Source organism: Hipposideros armiger, unplaced genomic scaffold (assembly GCF_001890085.2).
Source record: "Hipposideros armiger isolate ML-2016 unplaced genomic scaffold, ASM189008v1 scaffold_43, whole genome shotgun sequence".
In the NCBI taxonomy this organism is placed as follows: domain Eukaryota; kingdom Metazoa; phylum Chordata; class Mammalia; order Chiroptera; family Hipposideridae; genus Hipposideros; species Hipposideros armiger.
This window is the reverse complement of record NW_017731393.1, coordinates 1176785-1199634: the sequence shown is the minus strand read 5'-3', so window position 1 is coordinate 1199634 and position 22850 is coordinate 1176785. Positions and strand designations below refer to the sequence as shown.

General features: G+C 49.7%; 1 protein-coding gene across 1 annotated transcript in view; it reads left to right on the top strand.

Moving 5' to 3' along the window:
- Positions 1-4955, top strand: part of TDRD9 (tudor domain containing 9) — a 74725-nt gene extending 69770 nt beyond the window's left edge. The window contains exons 34-36 of the mRNA XM_019639209.1: positions 1456-1574; positions 2825-2897; positions 4293-4955. Coding sequence (XP_019494754.1) covers positions 1456-1574; positions 2825-2897; positions 4293-4394 — 294 coding nt within the window. The 3' untranslated portion in view covers positions 4395-4955. The remainder of the gene's footprint in view (positions 1-1455; positions 1575-2824; positions 2898-4292) is intronic.
- Positions 4956-22850: the final 17895 nt, after the last annotated feature.

The window sequence follows — 22850 nt, the reverse complement described above, 5'->3', positions numbered from 1 at the left end:
CACTGGCCCTCATATGTGGGATCCGAACCGGGGCCCTCTGGCATCCCAAGCGAGTTCTTAACCATCACGCCACTCGGCCGGCCCCAGTAAGACTTAAAAAAAAATTTTTTTTATTAATTTATTTTCTCCGATTGTGGTTTCTGATAGGGCTTTCCAGCCAAAGGAACAAGGGACCTGGGATTAATGGGTGATTCTAGGGCTGGGCAGGGAGAACACAGGATGAGCTGGGAGCATCCTTAGTGCCAGGAAGTAAGGAGGTGGCCCAAAAACAAAGGGATGGGAGCGTGTCACAGGGACCCAGGGGCTAATCCGAAAGAGCGGGGACAAAACATATAATTAGTATTAGGTTGTCATTCAAAGTGTGGAATAAGTATCCACGTGTCCATTGGCTGTACGTGATTGGATGCACAGATGGGAAGCAGAGCAGCTCTCGGAGAGAGAAGAGTCCCCATCGTACCTGTAGGTCCCGCCCCCCCCGGAGGTGGCGCGGAGCTGCCCTCCCCACACACGCGGCTTGGAGGGCTGACTGGACTTAGAGCTGTTCCCAGACAGTAGAGTAGGGAAAGGGAAGAGAGAGTTTACAGCGGGCAAGCTGCAGGCCCACTCAGCGAGGTGGTCGTCATGGTGATGGCACGCACATCCTCATATGGTGAAAAGAGAAGTGCACCCCACCTCTGTGGGTTCTCCCCAACACCCACCACCCCAATCTGATCATGAGAAAAATGCCACAAACCCAAACGGGGATGTCCCACAAAATACCTGACCACAGCTCAGAACTGCCAAGTTCTTGAAACACAGGAAAAGCCTAAGAAGCTGCCCCAGAGCAGAGGAGACTGGGGAGACGCAGCCACAGGGCAGTGTGGGCCCTGCACCGGCTCCTGGGAGGGAAAGGCCACACACAACGCTGGTCCGCCAGGTCGGCCTGGAGCTCAGTTCCAGTAACGCACCACAGCCAAGCCCGAGTCGTGACAGATGCACCGAGGAGATACGAGGGCTGGCACGGGCTGGGCGACGGCGTGCTTAGCTGTCAGCTGTTCAAAACGGAAAGCTTGGTTAAGAACCGCAACAAAGGCCAGTAGCAAGCATGGCATGTTGTACTCTGGGTGCACAATATCCCTCCGGCTCCGTACACACATTACAGATGCAGTGACAGGGAGGTGGACTTTAGCTGTGTGACGCCAGGAGTTAAACTATGTTCAATTTTAAGATGGGAGTTTGAAACGTGTGCTTACACTAAAAAGTCAGAACCGTCCTTGCTGGTTTTTAACTTCTTTTGTCTTTGTTCCTTAAATTGTGGTGGTGATTATTATGTCGTTCATGTTAATATTTGCTCAGAAAGCACGTTGACGAGAGTCATAGAATTTGGGCTCCGAATGTTTCTGAATGACTTACATGTGAAATGACATTCAGTTGTTGTGGAACCATGTAAGTACTTACATTGCTGTTTGTTTCCAGATCAATATTCTCAGGGCCGCCATTAACAAACTGGTATGTGACGGGCCAAACGGGTCAAAGTGTCTCGGGCCAGAGCGAATCGCGCAGTTACAGGACAGTGCACGTCAGAAGCTTTTGGGGTGAGTCATGCGATGACATGGCGGCTTCCCTTCTGTCAGCGTTCCTAGCTGTCCAGATGTGAATGCTGGAGTTGTTTGGGAGAGGTCCTAGCCTGGTCCCCTGCACTGAGAGTGAGTCCAGTGCCGGCGGTGTTGACGTCGGCCTGACTCTTTGGACAGCAGTCTCCTCGTCCTGTGCATCGGTCGGGACAAGGCACAAAGTAGAGGACAGTAGGGGACCCTTTCAGACAGCACGGGCAGGGCAGAGGGAAGCCACAACAGAGTGTTAACAGCGGTCCTTGGGGGCCTGGAGGCTGAGAGGCTGTATGGGGAGGACCTCCATTGAGCGTCCCCAGGAAACGAGGCCTGGGGATATGCACCTTGACCTCCCCTTGCTTCACCGCTTGCTGGACTGACTCCCTATTGGCCAAGCCCAGCAGGAATCCTGAGGCCCCATTGGTGCAGCCTGGACGGCTTGGAGGAGGCCTGGAGTGGGCAGTGGGTCATAGCGCAGCGGGCTTCCAGCACATCCAGGCCTGCCTTCCCGCCTCAGACAGCTCTCTTGGACTGGCGGCAAAGCCTTTCTGGTCCGAGACGTCCTGTGCTGCTGGGGGTTGAGTGGTGGCATCTGATAGGATGGTGGCTTTCCACTCCTTCCGTATACATTTCGGGTGGGTTTCTCCTAGCTGTACGAGCACTTTAAAATAGGTGTGAGATATACAAAGCTGTCCTAGCAGTTGTGAGAAAGGCTAATTTTAGTTATCTGTCCTCACTTTTTCCCATAAAATATTGTTACATAGACTGTGTGTTGAAGTTTCACACACGTAAAGTGCACAGGTCACGTCAGTGCGTTTGCACAAGGCGAACGTGCCCGAGTGACCAGCACTGATCAGAACTTGTGTTATAAAACATTAAATGTGCTTGAGCTGACGATGTCCCTGCTTATCGTGGCTGCTTCCGAGTAGGGGACGTACAAGCCCCAGACCCAGGGGTGGGGCGGCCCCCCAGTTGTTGAAGGACGAGGGACCGGGTGGTCTTGTAGCTGCTTCAGCCTGCCGCCTCTTCTGGTTTGAATGTTCAGTGGGCTCAGGGATTCTCTGGGCACGACTATAAACTTGACCTTTTAAAACTTGTTGTAGTTATAATTCTGTTACAGTTAGTTATAATTATGAGGGAAAGTACATAGGATTTAGATCTTTTTAGAAAGATCACAGTGTTTTCAGTTTCTAATGTACCACTAAAATGATGTAGTTCTCGTATTTAAATTTTAGTTTGTTCTGTCGGTTGAAACCAAGAGAGAGAGTTGTTCCGAACTGGCACGAAAAGCCATACGAGTGGAATCAGGTGAGTGAGAGATGGGACGCCGGGTGAGTAGCCTGCTGCCAGGACCGATGGTGACAGGCCCCTTGACGGACCCAGGGCTCGGCACAGCGGCGTGGAGGTGCCGAGAGCAGAGACTGGGGGCAGGGGTGGTCTGTGGTCACCGGGGCATGTCACAGACCAGACAGGCAGTGTCCAGACAGCACTGTGTAATACCTTGGTGAGAAGTTAGACCCAGGCTACTTGTCCTGTGATTTTGGTAAAACAGGGATGTCTGCAGCAGCTCTTAGGGTACAGTGGCGTTGTCTGCATCTGCTCGGGCTGTCACAGCAGCCTCCCATCGACTGGGTGGCTTAAACAGCAGACGTTTATTTTCTCACAGTTTTAGAGGCTGGAAGTCGGAGTGAGGGGCCCACACAGCTGGGTTCTGCTGAGGACCCTCTTCCTGGCTTGTACCTGGTCACCTTCTCGCTGTGTCCCCACCAGGGTGTGGCCTCTTCTTCACTAAGGGCACTAACTCCATCGGGGGCCCCACCTCGTGACCATATCTCACCCACATCCCCTCCCAAAGGCCCCACCTCCTAACACCACCTCCCTGGGGCTCAGGCCAGGGGGCGGGGGGACAGGGGGTACACACAATCCAGACCCAGCAGCCGTGCAGCAGGCGGGTCCTGTTCGGGACACCTTGGCTTTTCCCACCTGCACGGAGTCGGAAGCGGAATAAAGTGACTCGGGCAGGAAACCAGGCAGCGATTCCACCTTTGAGCCTGGAGAGCCAGGGCCGCCTTCATATGTGAACCGGCCGGGGCGGAAGGTCCTCCTTCCTCTGGCAGTTCCAGGGAGAGGACGCCCCTGGGCGTGGCATCGTCCCCCCTGAGCCTAGAGGCTGCTCCCGCGGCGAGTCCCTTCTCCCCACACGCTCCCTGACTGGCTGCCGTCTCAGAGCCCTCAGGACCAGTCCATCCGGCACAGAGCTCTGCCGGGTGACCGGGGGGGGGGGGGGGGGGGCGCCCCCCCCCCTCCGCCCGCAGACTGGCCGCGTCTTGGAAGCCAACAGCATGACCCAGTTTGGAAGCAGCATTTTGTTTTGAGGTTGATGTGTTTTAGAAAGGCTGCATGCTTTAAAGCCTCTCGGGAAGTCGCTGTGCACACTGACATGGGAGGGAGGTGTGGGAGCTTTCTGAGTGAAGATGCGTACTATTTGAGATGACTTGAAAGATGAATTACTACTATGTAGTATTGCGTATTGTGAGTAGAGAAGCAGTCTATAAATACTCTTTGGAAACTAAAGGAACACTTTCTGCTCCCGTACATGTCCATGTGTCCGTGTGTGTATGATTTTACTTCTTCCCGCTATTTACTTTGTGTCCAGCCAAGTCCCACTGCCGAGCCTGACTGGCCCTTTGTCTGCCCCGTCAGGTGGATCCAAAGCTGGTCATGGAGCAGGCGGACCCGAAGGGCAGCCAAGGGAGGGACAGCGCCCTCTACCAGCTCCACAAGCTCATCGTCCTCAGCTCCTAGGCGCCGGGCAGGTGGACTCCAGCTCCGCCTGCAGACCTACCGTCCTGCACCCCGGCATCCGAACAGATGGGGCTTCCACTTCAGTGGTGGCTGGAGAGCACCATTGCTTTTCCTGTGGGAAGGTTGGAAAGGCCCCGTCTTTTCCAGGAACAGAAATCCACTGATTAAACACTAAACTGGTTCTGAAAGAAGAATTCGTTTGGAAAGAGAGCCGTGTTTTGCTTTAAATTTATTTAGGTAACTCTCAGCCCCTAATCTTGCACGGAAGGTTCCAGAATGTGCTTGTATATTCTGTTTTGTTACAGGGATTTAAACTGGGCCACAGGAGAAACCAGGACTCCCGCTTTACCACAAGGCGAAAGCTGTGTTCTTTTTCAAAACCATGTGGAACTTTCTAAGTTTTTTCCATGAGGGAAAGTATCTAATTTTGGTAAAACTAATTTCAGTTTTGTATATTTTAGATTTTTACTTAAGTTACAATTTTTAGTTCATAGTTTGGAAATCAGAGAGATTGCTCGGTAATGAGTATATTTGTTAAGACAATAAAAGCATTAGACTGAGTTTCTGTTTCTGACAGTGTCTGGTTGGGAGACCAAAATGTATTTTGCCCTAAGAAACCCAAGTGAAGGAACATAGCTGGTCCCGTCGGTCAGGGTTCCCGAAGTACAGCTCGGGACTGCACACTGCGTGCCCACGGGGGCCTGTCTCCTGGAGAGGAAATAGGACAGATGCACGTATTTGGTCACCAGTGTGGGGACATGACCAGGCGCTCGCGTGGAGGTCTTGGGAACCCCCACATCTGGGGGGCTTCTGTAAACCGGGGTCCAGCCAAGCACGGTGCTAGGCCTTTGTTGGCAGCTGGGCAGCAGTGGAAGCCAGTTGGATGCCAGGCGTGCCAGGCAGCGCTGTGTATCCGTCACTGTATCGCTGTCAGGACCTTCTGGGGCAGCTCTGAGCGCCAGCATTCCCCGCCAAGGTGGCAGCGGCAGCCAGAGCTGTGTCTAGCTTCAAGGTTCGGGCCTCACCTGCCGTGTCAGGAAGGAGCAGGTGTTCGACTGCGGTTGGCCCTCGGCTTTGTGGGGGAGGGTGTGGGCGGTCGGTCCCTGGGTCCCTGGTATGCGGAGTGGTCAGTGGGGGACACGGCACAGGCCAGGCCTGAGCCACCCAGGGTGCTCGGCAGGGCTGTTTTCTGGAGCAGCTACATGAATGGTTACAAAATTCAAGAGGCAAAATGTTGAGAGCCGGCTCGACAGCCGTGGCTCCTGGATGCGCAGGCCAGGAACCCACTGAACGGTCCCTGAGCAGGATTGATCGGCGCGAGGAAATGAGAAATGGAAGACTGGCAGACACCAACGTTGGGATTAGGAGGGTCACTGACTGCGGATGGCAATCAGGACAAATTTTATTAAAAGACATAGTGCTTACATAGAGAGCAAGTTCCTCTTTTACCAGGAATAAATCTTACCTAAGCATAGGGGTTTTGTTAGGGGGTTTTGGGGAAGGAGGAACCAATGTTCCTGACTTAGGAGTTTGGAGGTGAGATAATGTCTTGGCAACAGGTTACATGATCACACAGCATAAACTAATACTATATTTTAAGCAAAGTGAAACTTAAGGCAAATAGCAACTGTCAGCAAGTCCATGATGGAAAAATCCCAAAAGTTCCCGAGTCCATAGACAGTAACATCCGAGGGTCTGGTGGTTGTGGTTTAGGAGCTTCTGGTTTTCCAAGCGCAGGAGGTGAGCTGGGCGTTGTTGGGTTACTGATTTCAGCAGTTCCCTTTATGCTGTTCAGCTAACAAGCAGCTTTGCAGTCTTTTTCTCAGCACACAGAACTTCGGGGTCTTTAGCCACCTGTCATTCTCCACCTGCAGTCAACCTGGGGTCTCAGTACTCTGAGACGGCTCCCAACAGCACAAGGCTTGTTAACAAACAATCCAGGGCCTGGATACCCCTGGCTCGAGCCCTCCAGGAAAACCACTCCTGCTTTCCTGATTCTTTCTGGAACAGCCTCCGTCTCACTCAGCGTTTGTTACGACCTCTAGTACTTCTGTCATTCTCTCGGTAAGTAGGTAAAATTTACATACAATAAAACGCACCCATATTAAGGGTTCAGTGTGAGTTCTGACGGATGTGCACATTCTGAGACCAGCACCCCAGTGAAGATGATGACATTTCCATCACCCCCAAAGTCCCCTGTGCTCAGTGTCGCCAGCCCCAGCACTGCAGCCCGCTCACCACGGCTCTGCCCTCCGCTGCTGGGGACTGGGCTCGGGCCTGTCACTGCTCCCATTTTGGGCAGACGCTTCTTTCTCGTGTGTGTGTGGGTGAGTGGGTGGGTGGGTAGGTGGGTGGAAGGGGTGCTTTGTGGGGTGTCGAGCAGCACATGGCTTCTACCCACCAAATGCCAGTCACATCCCTCTCTGGTAACGCCAACCAAAATGTCTCTAGACAGCACTCTGGTTGTGAACCACAGCTAGAGAATAAATCTCCCCTTTCTAGATTTTCATGCCGATGGACTCATACAGGCTTTAGTCTGTGTCTGGATTCCTTTGCTGAGCATGTTTTGCAGGTCCATCCATGTAACTGTGCTTAGTGGTTCATTCCTTGTCATGCATTTTATTGATCGTTTACCTGGATGGTTATTTGGGTTGTTTTCAGGTTTGGGTTAATTACGAGTTAAGAGGCTGTGAACATCTCTGTGTTAATCTTTGTGTGGACACATAGCCCGTTTCTGTAGGTAGACACCTAGGAGCGGAACTAGTGGGTCACGTGTGTATTTACGTTTTTAAAGACGCTCCTTAGGCAAGTGAAGTGTTTTGCAGTGGCTGCTCCATTCTGCGCTTCTGCCCAGCGAAGGGCGTCTGGCACTTGGTTCTGGCAGCTGTGTTTGTGTTCACGCTGCAGGGGGCAGTGTCCCCTGGTGACGAGTTTCCGAGTGAGAACTAGTGTTCAGCATCTTTTCGTGTGACTTATTTTTATGTCTTTTCTTGTGAGGTATCTGTTCCAAAGCTTTTCCCCACTTTTTTAGGGGGTTGTCTGTCTTATTGAGTTGAATGAGTTTGTTAGTCTGGGCACAGTTCTTGGTCAGAGATTCGCATTGCAAGTATTTTCTCTGTCTGCTTGCCTGTGCGGTTTTTTAATGGAGTTTTTTGAAAAGTAAAATTATTCACTTTAATAATATTTTAGTTATTTTTCTTTTAGGTTTTTTTTGTATGTGTGTCCTATATAAGAAATCTTTGACTAACTCAAGATTGCAAAGGTTTTTCTAGGACTTCTAGAAGTTTTATAGTTTTAACCTTTATATCTAAGTCTGTGATTCATTTTAAGTTTTATTTTTTGCTTGTTTTGTTTTCTGGGTGGAGGCAGTAATGTGGGGTTGAGGTTTATATTTTTCCATACAGGTAGATGATACCCAGCTGCTAAGGAGCATCTGTTGGAGAGACTAGTCTTTCTCTGTTGAATTGGCTTTGCTCCTTCATCAAAGACCAGTCGAGTGTAATGTTGTGGGTCTGTTTTGGGCCTCTGTTCTGCTCTGTTCATCTGTTTTGTCTGTTCTGTCTTCGGTACCACACTGTCTCCATTGCTGTAGCTGTATAGCGAGCCTTGAAGTTGGGGAGTCAGTCCTGCGGCTTTGCTGCTTCTCCACCGCTATGCTGGCCATTCTGGGCCCTCTGCCTCTTCACACAAACTTCAGAACCCGTTTGTTGATGTCCATAAAAGAGCTTGCTGGGATTTTGGTTGAGCTTGTGTTGGATCTATAAATAAAGTTGGGAAGAACTGACGTCTTAACAGTATTACATCTTCCGATCCACGAACATGGATATCTCTCCCATTTATTTTGATCTTCTTTATTAAGATCTCGCATAAGAGTTTTGTAGCTTTCCACATACAGATCTGGTACATATTTTGTTAGATTTATAACTAATAGTTCTTTTCCTTTTTGGTGCCAATGCAAGTGGCATCGTGTTTTTAATTTCAAATTCCTGTTGTTCACTGCTGGGTTGTAGGCAATTGACTTATATATTAACATTGTGTTCTACCATCTTGCTCTAACTGCTTATTAGTCCAGGAGGCTTTTTTTTTTAATCCTTTGGCATTTTCTATATAGACAATCATGCCATCTGTGAACCAAGGGAATTTAATTTCTTTCTTCCCAAGCTATATGCCTTTCTTTACTTTTCTTGCTTATTGTATTAACTAGGATTTTCAGTATACTCTTGAACAGGAGTGGTTCCTGCCTGGCTCCTGACCTTAGCAGGAAAGCTTCCAGTCTTTCACCAATGAGAATGATGTTAGCTGTGTCCTTCTTGGCCACTTGTGTCTCTTCTTTGGAGACATGTGTATTCAGGTCGTTTGTGTGTTTGTTTTTTTTTTTTTTTTACTGAGCCATCCTGCCACCTGTTGGCAGCTCAGCGACAGCTCAGCCCAGGCGGGACTCGAATCACTGTTGCTCAGAGCTCGCACTCTTGAGTGAGCTCTTAACCAACTGAGCCATTCGGCCAGCCCTCATGTATTTTTAAATTGGATTGTTTGCCTTTTTATTGAGTTTCAGGAGTTCTGGAGGTTAAACCCTATCAGATATGTGCTTTGCGAATATTTTCTCCCATGCTGTAGGTTGTCTCTTTAAATTCTTGATAATGTCTTTTGATGCACAAAAGCGTTTAATTTTGATGAGGACCAATTAATCTGTTCTCCTGTTGCTCATGCTTTCGGTGTTAAAGAATCCAGTGCCAGATTGCGATCATGCAGGTTTACTCCTGTGTCTTCTTCTAATAGTTCTATAGCTGTAGCTGTTAACTAAGTCATCGGTGCATTTTCAGCTGGTTTTTGTGTATGGAGTGAGGTAAAGGCCCAACCTTGAGCTATACTAAGAAAAGCAGAAGAAACAACTGGCTGAGGCCAGAAATGAAAGCGAAGACCTGATTGCCGAGCTTACAGAAACTGAGTGTTAGAACACAGTACTGTGAACAGTCACACGCCAAAGAATTCGGTAACCTACATGAAATGGACAACTTTCTAGAAACACACAAATTGACGAAACTGACTCAGGAAGAAATAGGAAATCTCAACAGACCTATATATAACAAGGAAAAGAGATTGAATGAGAAATCCAGAACCTCTCCAAAAAGAAAAGTTTGGGAACAGATGGCTCTACTACCAAATGTTCTTTCTACGAAGCAGTGACAAAGAATTAACACTAATTCTACTCAAACTCTTTCAACAGTGAAGAGGAGGGAAGATGCCTGAACACATTTTGTGACGCTGGCACTGTCAGCATGCCAACGTCAGACAAAGCCAGCGCCAGACAACACGGCCAGGACCCATATGTACAGGCGCAGCCGTCCTCAGCTAAACACCAGCAAACCGAGTCAGAGCACCCGAGGAGATGGGCGGTTGTGCTGTGCGGGCCTGTCACCACCCCACCTGGCTGCCCGTCCGCCCCAGGCCCAGGGCTTTCTCCTCATTTCCTGAATGTCTCACGTGCTTTCGCTTCTGTCTCCTGTACACACACTTCCTCCACTCGGACTGACTCTGCAGCTGCTCGGCCTTTAGTGCAATCCCCCTCTTCCTCTGTACACCCCCAAAGTTGGCGCTTCTGCAAAGCTGTCTGTAAGTCTCTGGGCAGAAGCAAGTATCCCTTTGCCTGTGTTCACAGAATGTGCTTGTGCTACGGGGGTTCAGCAGTTAATTTATTCCACAGCACTTTAGGGAGTTTGTAGCTAAGTGATCCCGCCCCTTGGTACGTGCTAAGCCCTGTGTTGTATTATAGGTCTCTTGAGGGTGGAATCTGTATTTTATTAACATCTGAGTCTGAAATACCTGACACCTGGTATTCAAATGCAGTTAGAATAGAAGCCACAGTAACCTGGGAAGGGCCAGCCCAAGGGACTCAGGGTTCCAGGGAGCCCTTGTGTTTGGGGAGCAGGAGGACCACAGGGCCTGCGGGTGGTGAAAGCCCCAGACACAGACTATGCAGGTGGTCTTGCCTCTCCTGGAACCCTGATGGCTCTGACCTGAGTGCCTTATGTCATGTGCCTGTGGGCAGGTGGCAGGGCCACCTCCTCTGTCCCTGGGCTCATTGCTATGGAGACGTTCAAGTATCTGGAGGTAAGAGCGACTTGGTCAATGTAAAATGGATTACAGAATCAGCAGTTCACAAACAGAGAAGTGTGGCAATTAATGATTATCAACATAAATAATTTTTAGGAAAAGAAAACTTTTTTTTTTTTTAAGATTTTTATTGGGGAATTGGGGGGATGGGAACAGTGCTGGGGAATTGGGGGAAGGGGAACAGACAAGTTGCTGTCGTTTTGTTCTTCAGTCTAGTTGTGGAGGGCGTTGCTTCACTGGCCCAAGTTGGCACCATCATTGTGCTCTTCCCTGGCGAGGCAGATCAGTCGCCGGCTTCTGGACGGCCACTCACTGCGGCTGCTGGCTGCTCACGTTGGCTGCTGGCTACATACGGTACCCATGGCAACCCACTGCCACAGGGACTGCAGCCTACGCCGTCGCCAGCGACTCATGGCAGCCCAGCTCCAGGTTGAGCTGTTGTTCAGCATCTTAGCTGTGGAGGGCAGTGTCACTGGCCCTCATATGTGGGATCCGAACCGGGGCCCTCTGGCGTCCCAAGCCAGTTCTTAACCATCGCATCACTCAGCCGGCCCTCTTCCTTCCTTCCTTCCTTCCTTCCTTCCTTCCTTCCTTCCTTCCTTCCTTCCTTCTTTCCCTTTTTTTTTAGCTGAGCCATCCTGCCACCTGTTGGCAGCTCAGCAACAGCTCAGCTTGGGCCGGGACACAAACCGCTGCTGCTCAGAGCTCACACTCTTGAGGGAGCTCTTACCAACTGAGCCACTCGGCTGGCTCTGCAGGAAAAGACAACTTTCTAAATGGCGATTACCTACGGTGCCAGGTACAGGGTGCTAGAGACGGGAGGGAGCATGGGAGACTTTCCCCTTGGAAGAGCCCGCTGTCCTGTGAGGACGGACAAGCAGACCCTGGAAGGAGCGCCGTCGGTGCCGTCGTCATGCAGGAGCCTGCACGTGGCCCAGGTGGGCGTGTGGGGACAGGCTGGGCGTTGCCTCAGAGATGCAGCGTTTCTACTGAGCCTTGAAGGAGGGAGAGTCAGATGAAGGGAGCGGATGGGCATGGAAACGGCGAAGCTTTTAAGTGGGGATTTTAAAGGCCACATTTTGGGTCATGATTGATGAAAATTGGATATAAACAATAAAAAAAAGAGGCCCCCTCCTTTCCAAGTTTTAACTGCTTGGAAATTAGAAAACAAAACGTTCCTAGATAGCGCTTGGATCAAAGAGGAAATTAAAAGAATAAATGCAAACTACCAAAACGGTAATGTAAAGATACAGAAACCTGTGGGTACTCATATGAAAAGACAAAGGAGCTAAACAGAAGAAATTAGGCCCAGAAAAACAGTTGTTAGGAAGAGAAATGGATTAAAGATAAAATCAAGGAACAGAAATTAGGAGAAATCAATCCAAACGCTGGTTCCCTAAAAATAGATAATCACAAGAGAGTAATATGTAATCTCTGATTAAGAGAAAAAACAAAACAGCAAAATAGGCAAAGTGGATGAAAACTGCACGGCCCCAAAAGTCTCGGCTCACAGTTTCTGGAGAACAGTTCGAATGCTGCGTAACCGTCCCAAGCACCAGAGTGAAGCACCCGAATTCAATTTAAGGAGCCAGCGCTCAGCTTTCGGAGCTGTGGAAGGGAACGCATCAGTAGCGGAGAAGTACAAGCAACACTCACTCCTGCACACAGGTGGGAAAAATCGGTCCCTACAAGTAGAATCCAGTGGTGTTCAAAACAGACGAAGCAGGGCCTGTCCAGGAATGTGAGCAGTTTCCTGCCAAGAACTGTCCACAAGTCCACCATGAATATGGCAGGACTCGTGCACGATTCTATTCAGTGGTGCTGAGGGGGCATTTCATGACAGCGTCCATTCCAAGTTCAGAGACCGTGAAGTGGGACAGAGGCAGGAAGAAGCTCCTGGCAGGCAGTTCTGCTGTCCCTGGTGAGGCAGGGTGGTGACAGTGGGCGTGGCGTGGGAGCTGGAGCTGTGCGGCAGCCTTAACAAAGATTGTTCCATAACCTTCAAGACATTTTGTCAAAACTGAACACACTCACTGCCGGTTATAAGTACGTAGAGTCATGAAAAGAATAGTAAACCTCATTTGTTCAGGACACTGATTTACAGCGTTAGAAGCATTGAGGGTTAGCATTTGGGCTCCAGCATGGGAGCGGGGCTTGCCTCTCGCCATTGCAGGACCGGCACGGAGTGAGCAGCTTTTCTGTGCCCAGGTGAGCTGTAATAGCCCTTTCTGATTTGGATCAGTGTCCAGCATCTTGTGTGTTTGTGTTTGTGAACACAATGACATGGAACATCTCGGAGTTCTTTAACATGACGTTTTTGCTGCCACCACTTGGGACACCTTCATCCCCCACCCTCTTCCTCACTTATGTCAACAAGTCGCCACCACTGGGCTCCTCCGGCTGCCGCTCTCGGTGTCGGGAGCAGGGCCAGTGTCCACATTCCCTCCGGCAGCTCTCTCTACGGCTCCACGACTGTCCACTCTAATGTCGCTTCCAGCACGATCACTTTTCCTGTCTTCGCTGGTTTTCACCTCCGTTGGCCACTTCCCTGTTTCAATGATGCATTTTTGTCAGATGCTAAGTGAGTTCATCACAGAAGGCAGCACAGCTACAGACTGCTGACTGTGTGGGACCGAGTACCAGGGGTGCAGTGGGCGGTGACCGGCGGACTTTGGAAGAAAGGATCACAGTGCACAGCTGTCAGTCACATGATGGGGCCACCACGCTGGCAGCACTGTGTGTCCTGTGCAGTGACGGTGAGTACCGTGGTGATGGGCTTTGGAACAGTGCTGTTGGGAGACTGGTGCTACTTAAAAGTAACAAGAACCAAAAATCAACAGTAAATGTTCTCAAATGCACAGCGTTGAAGCCATGTTTATTAAAATCAGGAACTGGCTGGGATGGCCACCGTCCCTGCTACTGACCAGTGACTTGGAGGCTCCAGCAAATGCAGCAAGACTAGGAGACACTGGCCACACGAAGTCAGGGCTCCTTTGCTGGTGTGTACGGCCGTGTGGCAGGGTGCCCAAGACCACCTCCTGGCTTGGTAACTCATCCAGTGGAGTGTACTCCAAGCTAAGATTTAATGCAGTGAAAGGATGCAAAGTAATATTAGTGTGGGGACGGGGGGTGAAGTCCAGAAAGAGACAAGCACACTTCCACCAGACTGTTCCCAGTGGGGTCCTACAGGATGTGTGTACAGTAATTTGTCCAGCAGTGACTTGTGACCACACATGTGAAGTGTCCACCAGGGCTCATCCGTCTCGGTGCCCAAGGTCTGTATTGGAGGCCAGTGACGTAAGCACCCTCTGCCCACCTGTACCAAAATTCTAGACTCCCAAGTTCACACACCACATTGTACAGCAGTTTAGACACAAAGAGCCACAACCAGAGAACAGGGGAGCCCTGCTGACACCCAGGCTCCCGGGTGCCAGCCACGGGCCCACCTTGCAAGCGGTTCTTCCGAAGGACCCAGGGTCGGGCCTGCGGCAGGACCCACTGTATCGTAAGGTACAGCCAACCCCTTACAACACAGAGTAAACTACACAAGTCCATTTATATGCACATTTTTCCTTTTTTTGCATATGAAGTTTTCAAGTTCAACCTTTATTATTAAGTACACTGGGCCCACCTGTCCAGGTAAGCTCTGCCACCAGGAAGGTTGGGTGTGAAAGGACCCCTTGCAGAGCACACAGCCTAGTGGCCCGCAGTCCTCTCAAGAACATGCCACTGGGGTCAGGCCTCATCCGTGGGCACCCTCACCATGGGCTAGACGGTGCCCAGGGCTGTACCGCCACCTGGGCTCCCCACGGCAATGCCGACCTACACTCCGGCCAGCGGGCTGGGGTACCTGGATGACCAGCCACTCAGCTGAGGCCGCTCCCCTTCCTCTCACACCCGCTCACAGCATTCCATCCACAGCCCAACTGACGTGTGGGGGGCCACTTCCCGAGCACGCAAGGCCCGCCCCCCTCCGACAAGCGTGGGCCCCCCTCTGACTGGCTGCTCAGCCTCATCCCCCAAAGCATGCAGATCAGGGTGGTTTCTGTGTGCAGACTTTTCATTAAGTACCTGTGCTTGTTCGTCTGTGGTTGGGAGGCTGCGGGTGCTGAGGGCTGACCGTGTGGGTTGCTGTGTGCTGCATGAGCACCTGTGGGGTTTGGTATCTATGGGGCTCCTAGAACCGTTGCCCCTAGATCCCGAGGGACAACTGTTTTGGGGCAGTCAAACTTACATGCACATTTTCGACCACGCGTGGGGTCAGCACCCCAATCCCTGCATTAGCTGGACTCTGGTCAGGTTTCTGAATACAAGCTAAAGATGCAAAAGTCACCAACTTTCTCCACCGTGGCAATAAGAACCTAGAAAACATTCCATATGTTTCAGAGTAAAGGTGTAGGACCGATACACGAGGAAAACTTCCTGAGCTCTGACTGGAAGACATAAACAGAATCCAAACAGTTGAAAAAGCATACTCAGGAAGATTGTTCATCATAAAAATGTCAAGTTAATATGTAAATGAGGGCCGGCTGAGTGGCTCGTTGGTTAAGAGTTGGCTTGGGAGCACGAGCTCTGAGCAGCAGGGCTGCCGGTTTGGATCCCACATGGGCCAGTGATGCTGCGCCCTCTAGAGCTAAGATGGTAAACAACAACTTGATCTGGAGCTGGGCTGCTGTGAGTCACCGGCAATGGCGTGGGCTGCCGTGAGCTACCGTGAGTGGCCAGCAGCCAGCGTGAGCTGCTGTCCAATGGCCAGCAACTGATCTGCCTTAGCCGGGAAGAGCACAATGATGACAATACCAACATGGGCCAGTGAAGCAATGTCCTCCACAACTAGACTGAAGAACAAAAGGACAGCAACTTGTCTGTTCCCCTTCCCCGATTCCCCAACACTGTTCCCTCCCCAATTCCCCAATAAAATCTTTAAAAATATTTATGTAAATGAATGCAATTCCAGTTAGAATCCCAATGAGGTATCTTTTTGGAATTAGACAAAAATATCTTAAAACTTATATGGATGAATAAATGCCCAAGGATAGAATGCCACTGTGTGCCTTCTAGCATACTTCTCATAGAACTGCAGGTTTTGCCTCAGGGGCTGTTAGTCTGTAGGCAAAGCTGGAAGCTTTTCTCAGTATTAGCTTGCAAACTATTAATAGTAGGAAATAATGAAAAAAGAAGCTGGAAATATTGATGAGAGATTCTGACAAGAAGGCAGAACCTCCAGCTTTGAGGAAGCACTTTTTACAAACAATTTGGAGAATTTTAAGTTTTGTTTGTATGTTATTGGTTGTCTAGTTCTCTTCCAAATAACTTTTGATTTGGTTTAGTATAAAACTAAAAGACATCACCGGTATTTCTGTGTTCCCCGTTTTTCATGTAGCTGTCAATCAGAGGCTCTTCCCCACCTTTGCAAACCGTCGGAGGTCAGACTCACACACAGGGGCACACAGACTGAATCACAGGTTGCTGAGTTCCGATGAATTCATGCACCCTGCGACCACACGTCTCTTGCGATAATATTTCCATCACCACAGTGAGCTCCCACTTACATGGCATCCACCTTTCTGACCCCTTTCACTTCGGATTCGTTTTGACTGCCCTACACATCCGTGTAAATGATATCCTGCAGCATGGCCTTTGTGTCAGGATGCTTTTACTCCCATGATGGTTTTGCGGCTCATTCATGTTGTGTAAGTCAATAATTTGTTCTTATTTCCCGTTGCATAAACATACCAGTTTCTTTATCTGCTCTCTTACCAATGGGCATTTGAAGTGTGTTACAAATGGGCATTTGGCCCATTATGGAAAAAGCTGCTGTGAACAAGTCTATAGATACACGTTTTCGTCTCACCTGGTTAAATACCTAAGAGTGTGGAATTACTGGACCATCGAGCAGGGGGTGGTTTAACTTTATCAGAAACAGCCACATTTTCCAAAGTGACTGTAGCACTGACACAGTTTGCTCGCTGGAGCCTTTTCCTCTCGCCCCCCAACCCAGCCTTCTTTACTGTCCTGTCATCCTGGAGCGGGTCCCTGCAAACATTTCTCCGGTCCCAGCTGGTGCAATGCTAGGCCGTGCCAGTAGAGGGCAAGAGGGAGGGGCCTTGTCTTGCTGCTTCTGCTGCTTTTCTGCCAGCAGGTGGCTTCCCAGCTGGCGGTGTTCTGCCTACGGAGCCCAGCCTGCGAACTTCCAGCTGGCCAGTGGCCTCCGCCACGCCCCCTCCACAGAGGGCGGAGTCTCGTCCTGGCAGGCGGCAGGGTTCTTGCAAGCCTGTTCCTTCCTTGCACATAGTCCTCAGCGCCATGCTTCTCTCCCTGCTCTTAGTGTTCCGTTGACCCCACTGGTAGCCGTGCCCCTTTGACTAATTATTCTTCACATTGGTTTTACCTGTGTCTTCCTTTGTGCGGTGTCTGTTCGAGTCTTGTGCCCCATTTCTGGGGTTGTCTGTATCTTTGGTGTTGAGTTGCAAGACTTCTTGGTTTGTTCGGGATACAGGTCCTTTGTCAGATATGTCTTGTAAACATTTTCTGCTAGTGTGTCCTTGTCTATTCATTTTACTGAGGTAAAAAACATATAATTTACCATTTTTATGTGTTGTGTATATTCACATTGTCGTGAGACAGATCTCCAGACATTTTTCATCTTGCAAGTCGGAAACTCTGTCCCCATTAAACAACGCCTCCCCCTCCGCCAGCCCCAGCACTCACCACTCTACTTTCTGTCTCTATGATTTGACTACTTTCAGTCCCTCATATAAACAGAATCACACAGTATTTATCATTTTGTGGCTCATTTCACTCAGCATAATGTCCCCAAGTCCATCCATGTTGTAGCAGGTGACAGAGTGTCCCTCCTTTTTAAGGTGGAGTAATTTTCTTTTTTTAAATTATTTTTTATTGTGAAATACACATTTTTTAGAATTAGTTTCAGCTGTACAACACAGTGCAATAGTTACACTTTTTACCCCTCGAGGTGACAAACCCCCTCCCCCAATCTGCCGCCCCACTTCCCCCCCAATATCTTACATATCTATTACAAATCCCTTGACTCCACTCCCACACTATACAAGGTGGAGTAATTTTCTATTGTATGATAGACCATGTTTCACTCATCCATATATCCTTCAAGGACATTGGTGACTTCCACCTCTTGGCTGTTGTGACTAGTGCTGCTATGAGCACGGGCATGCAAATTTGTCCTCAAGACCCTGCTTTCAGTTCTTTGGAGTGGGATTGCTGAGCGACATGGCAGCTCTATGTTTGACTTTTCCAGGACCCTCCCCACTGTTGCCCATAGCAGCTGTACCAATTTATAATCCAATTTATAATCCTACCAACAGTGCACCGGGAGTCCAATTTCTCCACATCCTCACCAACACATGTTGTTTTCTGTTTTTGTTTTTGTTTTAATTTTGTTTGTTTGTTTGTTTGTTTGCTAGTAGCCATCCTAATGGGTGTGTGGTAACATCTCACTGGTTTTCATGTGGTTTGGATTTGCATTTCGCTGATGACCAGTGACGTTTAGCCCCTTTTCATGTGCTTGTTGGCTATGTGTATATAATCTTTGGAGAAATGTGTATTCAAGTACTTTGCCAATTTCTTGAGTTACTTTATTTTTTATTGTTGAGTAGTAAGAGTTCTTTATATATTCTGGATACTAACCCTTTTATCATACATGCAATTTACAGACATTTCCTCTGATTTCGTAGGTTGCTTTTTCACCCCATTGGCTGTGTCCTTCGATGCACAAGTTTGTTGTTATTTTTTTGAAAGATTTTATTGAGGAATTGGGGGAGGGGAACAGTGTTGGGGAATTGGGGAAGGGGAACATCCAAGTTGTTGTCCTTCAATCTTAGTTGTGGAGGGCGCAGCAAGCTCAGCTCCACGTCCAGCCGCACCACTCAGCTCAAGGTGCTGAGTTCAATTAGTTGCAGGTAGGCATAGCTACCATCCCATGCGGGAGTCAAACCGGCAGCCTTGCTGTTAAGAAGCATGCGCTCTATCCCTTGAGCCACCCAGCTGGCAGCTCAGCTCAAGATACTGAGTTCAGACTTTAGTTGCAGGTGGGCATAACCCACCATCAAAAAGGCAGTCTTGTTAGCATGTGATCTCACCAGCTGAACCATCCAGCCACATGTTGGCAGCTCAGTGGCAGCTCAGCTTGGGCTCAGGTCACTGGCCCATGTGGGAATTGAACTGGTGACCCTGTTGCTCAGAGCTCGCACTCTTGGGCAGGCTGTTAACCAACTGAGCCACTCAGCCAACCCCCACAAAAGTTTTTAAGTTTGATGTGTCCCACTTGCTCTTGTTGCTTCTGTTGCCTGTGCTTTTGGTGTCACATCCAGGAAATCTGCCAAGTCCAATGTCATGAAGCTTGCCCCCTGTGTTTTCTTCTAGGAGTTTTATAGTTTTAGGTCTTCTATTGGGTCTTCGGAAAAGTCATGACGCATGTTTGCAACAGATGGCACTAATTCATTTTTGGAAGTACTAGTCATTCGCGTCTATATTATTGCTATGTCATTTGACAGCTGACAGTTCTACCTTCATTCTAAAAAAATATTGAGCAATTTGGTTGAGTTTTGGAGATTTTTACATGTTGAAGATGGAAGACCAAACTGTGCATTTTTGCCACATTTTATTGTTTTACTTCCATAAAGGGAAGAATGCGCGTCAATCTTGTGAAAAGTTACATAATGTTTATGTGACAATGCTCTATAAGAACGTCAGTGCAAATGATGATTCACGAAATTCCATGCTGGTGATTTTGAATTCAACCACGCTCCTCAGTCAGGGAGGCCCACCGAGGTTGATGACGACAACATAAGGGCATTGATCTAGTCGAACCCACATTACACGACACAAGAGATTGCAGAAACATTGAACATCCATCATTCAAGCATTCATGACCACCTGAAGAAGCTGGGATACGTAAGCAAGCTCAATATTTGGGTTCTGCATGAACTCAAAGAAGTTCATTTGACAGCACGTATAAACATCTGCAATAAGCTCATTAAATGTGAGGAAAACAATCTTTTTTTGAAGTGATTGATAACTGGTGATGAGAAGTGGATTGTTTACAACAATGTGGTGTCTAAACGGCCTTTGTCCTGATGTGATGATTCTCCTCAAACGACATCCAAAGCAGACATTCATCAGAGGAAGGTTATGCTCTCAGTGTGCTGGGATTTTAAAGGTGTTGTGTTTTTCGAGGTCCTACTAAGGAACCAAACAATAAATTAGAATGTGTACTGTCAGCAATTGGACAGTTTGAACGAATCCATCATCCAGAAATGTCCAGAGCTTGTTAATTGTAAAGGAGTTGTGTTCCATTGCAACAACGTGAGACCACACACAAGTTTGATCACCTGTCAAAACTTATTGGAGGGCCGGCCGAGTGACGCACTAGTTAAGAGTTGGCTTGGGACACCAGCTCTGAGCAGCAGGGCCCTGGTTCGGATCCCACATTAGGACCAGTGACGCTGTGCCCTCTACAGCTAAGATAGTGAACAACAGCTCGACCTGGAGCTGGGCTGCTGTGAATTGCCAGCAATGGCGTAGGCTGCAGTGGGGCTGGCCGGCAGCTGCCGTGAGCCACTGTGAGCAGCCATCCAATGGCCGGTGGGCAACTGCCTTACCTGGGAAGAGCGCAATGATACCAACATGGGCCAGTGAAGCAACGTCCTCCACAACTAGACTAAAGAACAAAAGGACAGCAACTAGCCTGTTCCCCTTCCCCAATTCCCCAATGCTGTTCCCCTTCCCCAATTCCCCAATAAAGTCTTAAAAAAAATTATTGGAGCTTTGGAGGGGATGTGTAGCCACACCCACCATGCTCGCCTGACCTTGCGCCATCAGACTTCCATTTGTTTCACTCTCTTAAAAACTCCTTGCGTGGTATAACGTTCAATTCAGATGAGGCTGTAAATCAGCATCTTGTTCAGTTTTTCTCAAAGACAGGTCCTTCTATAAACAAGGAATTGTGAAGCTTACTGAAAGATGGCAAAAGGTTATCAAACAAAACAGGCAATAAATATATCATTGATTGATCTTTGTTCTTTTTATAAATAAATGACCTTTGAAAAACATAGACAAAATACGTCATGACTTTTCTGAAGACCCAATATTTAGGTCTTTAATCCATTTAGAGTTAATGTTTCTATATGGACTATTCATTTTTTAACCGTGTCGATGAACTGTTTCCTCCCAGGTGACATTTCAAATGCATCCAATACACCCGGCTTCCATCCCATCTGGTCTCAAACCCAATTCCTGCCCCAGGTTTTCCTGACTCAGTAAAGAAAACCCCCATCGAGAGTGCTGCTCTGGCCAAAACTTGAGTTATCCTTGACTTTGCCTCACACCCCAAGCTTCAGAGTGTGTTCCCAGCATAATCGGCTCTCCCTCCCTACCTAGCTGCTGCCAGCTCTCTGCTGGACCCAAACAGCACGGCCTCCCAACTGCCCTCCTGACCCTCTCCTGTCTGCTTCCCTCCAGCGGCAGAGTTTAAGACAAACCAGGCCAGCCCTCTGGGGGCTGACAGTCACATTTAGGGTTAAATCCAAAGTCCTTACCTGGCCCCACAGCCCCTTAGCCATCATCCTCTCCCTCCCAGGGCTCACACCCCACTGAACTCCTGGGCCTCATGCAGACTCATCAAGTTCAGTCCTGCCTGGAACCTTGGCGCCTGCCTCCCTCTGCCTCTGCCTCTGGAAGGAAGCTCTTCCCACCCTCTTCTTTCTGTTTAGCCTGTACTCAAACACCAGGCCTTCAGAGAGACCATTCCTCCCGACCCATCACTTTGTTCCCTGTTGTTCCTCACAGTGCTTGTCACCACCAGACACTGGGGGGTGGGGTGAGTGTCTATTGCTGCCCCCTGCCCCCCAGAAGATAAGCTGCAAGAGGACGGGGTAGAGTGCCCCAGGGCCCAGAGAAGCACCTGGCACACAGTAGGTGCTAACACACACATCACAAAATGGTTCAGAGAAATCTGTGGCCATAGGTAGCAGTCAGCAAAACTACAGTCAGCAGAGCAGGAAAAGGCTGCCCACAGACCGGCTGGCATCTGCAGAGATGCTGCCAACCCTGGTTCCTGCAGAAACCTGGTGTGGCTCGCACACCCCTGGAAGAGAAGCCACTGTGAGGATTGCGCCACAGAGGCCTGCCTGGGCCCCAGACTCAGTTTTCTGGGACTGACAGAGACCAGTGGCTTGTTAAAGGGTGGCTTCCCCTGGCTCATACACAGAGAGGGGCCACGCTCACCTACCCCACAGCCAGGGACCCAGGCAGGATTAGGAGCTCGTGGAGAAACCCAAGGGAAGACACATGTAGAGGGGGAATAGTGACACCAGCGAGCGGACAAGGCAGCTGGGTTCCCCGAGGGAGGGGCTGAACTGTGTCCCCCACATAGTCACACGGTGAAGCCCTGACCCCAGCACCTGAGAATGTGACTGTATTTGGAGATGGGGCCTTCAAAGAGGTGGTTAGGTTAACATGAAGCCATTAGAGTGGGTCCTGACCCAGCCTGGCCGCTGTCCTAAGGAGATTTGGACACAGACTCCAGAGGTCATGTGCACAAGGACTGCCGCCTGCACACCAAGGCGAGGGGCCTCAGCGGGAGCCAGACCTGCCCACACCCATGTCAGACTTCCGGCCTCCAGGACTGAGAATGTCATTGAAACCGCCCAGCCTGCATCTTTCTTTATGGCAGCCTGAGCAGACTCATATAGACCCCACCCCAACTGAACAAGTGAATGAATTCATTCGCTTGTGTGTGCACAAGAATTATTTTGTTATCAGTATCAAAATAACTTGTATGGAATAAAATTCAGATAAGGGAAGGACTCTTTCTGGAGACGTGACAGTTCTTCTCACCAGCTCGTCGTGGTCCCCACACTGCCCAGCCTGGGGGTGCTGGCGCCAGGGAGGGAGATGGATTTCCAATCCGTCTACAACCAGCCTGCGCCACGGCTCCCTTCCCTCCTGGGCTCTCGCCCTGGAGGGGTCACCTCCAGCCCTTTTCCTCGGCGGGGTGTGAGAGGCAGGCTGGGGTCTCAGCCCGCCCCGGGCCAACTCAAGGAGTGGACGCCGTGGGCGTGGTGAAGAGCACTGGCTTCGCTGGGGCACCAGGGTCTGGGGGGCTGCCTGGGACCTGAGGACGCCGCACTCCGCGTGGGGGTGGGTCCTCTGGCACCACCGTCCGCGAGGCACGTGGCTTTGCACCCTTGTCACAGATACCCAAACACCCAGGGCCACGGCCCGAGTCTGAAATGGGATCGTCGGGGAGGCTTAGGTCCCGCCCCACTCCGGCAGGCCCCGCCCTCCGGGAGAGCATTCCACCCC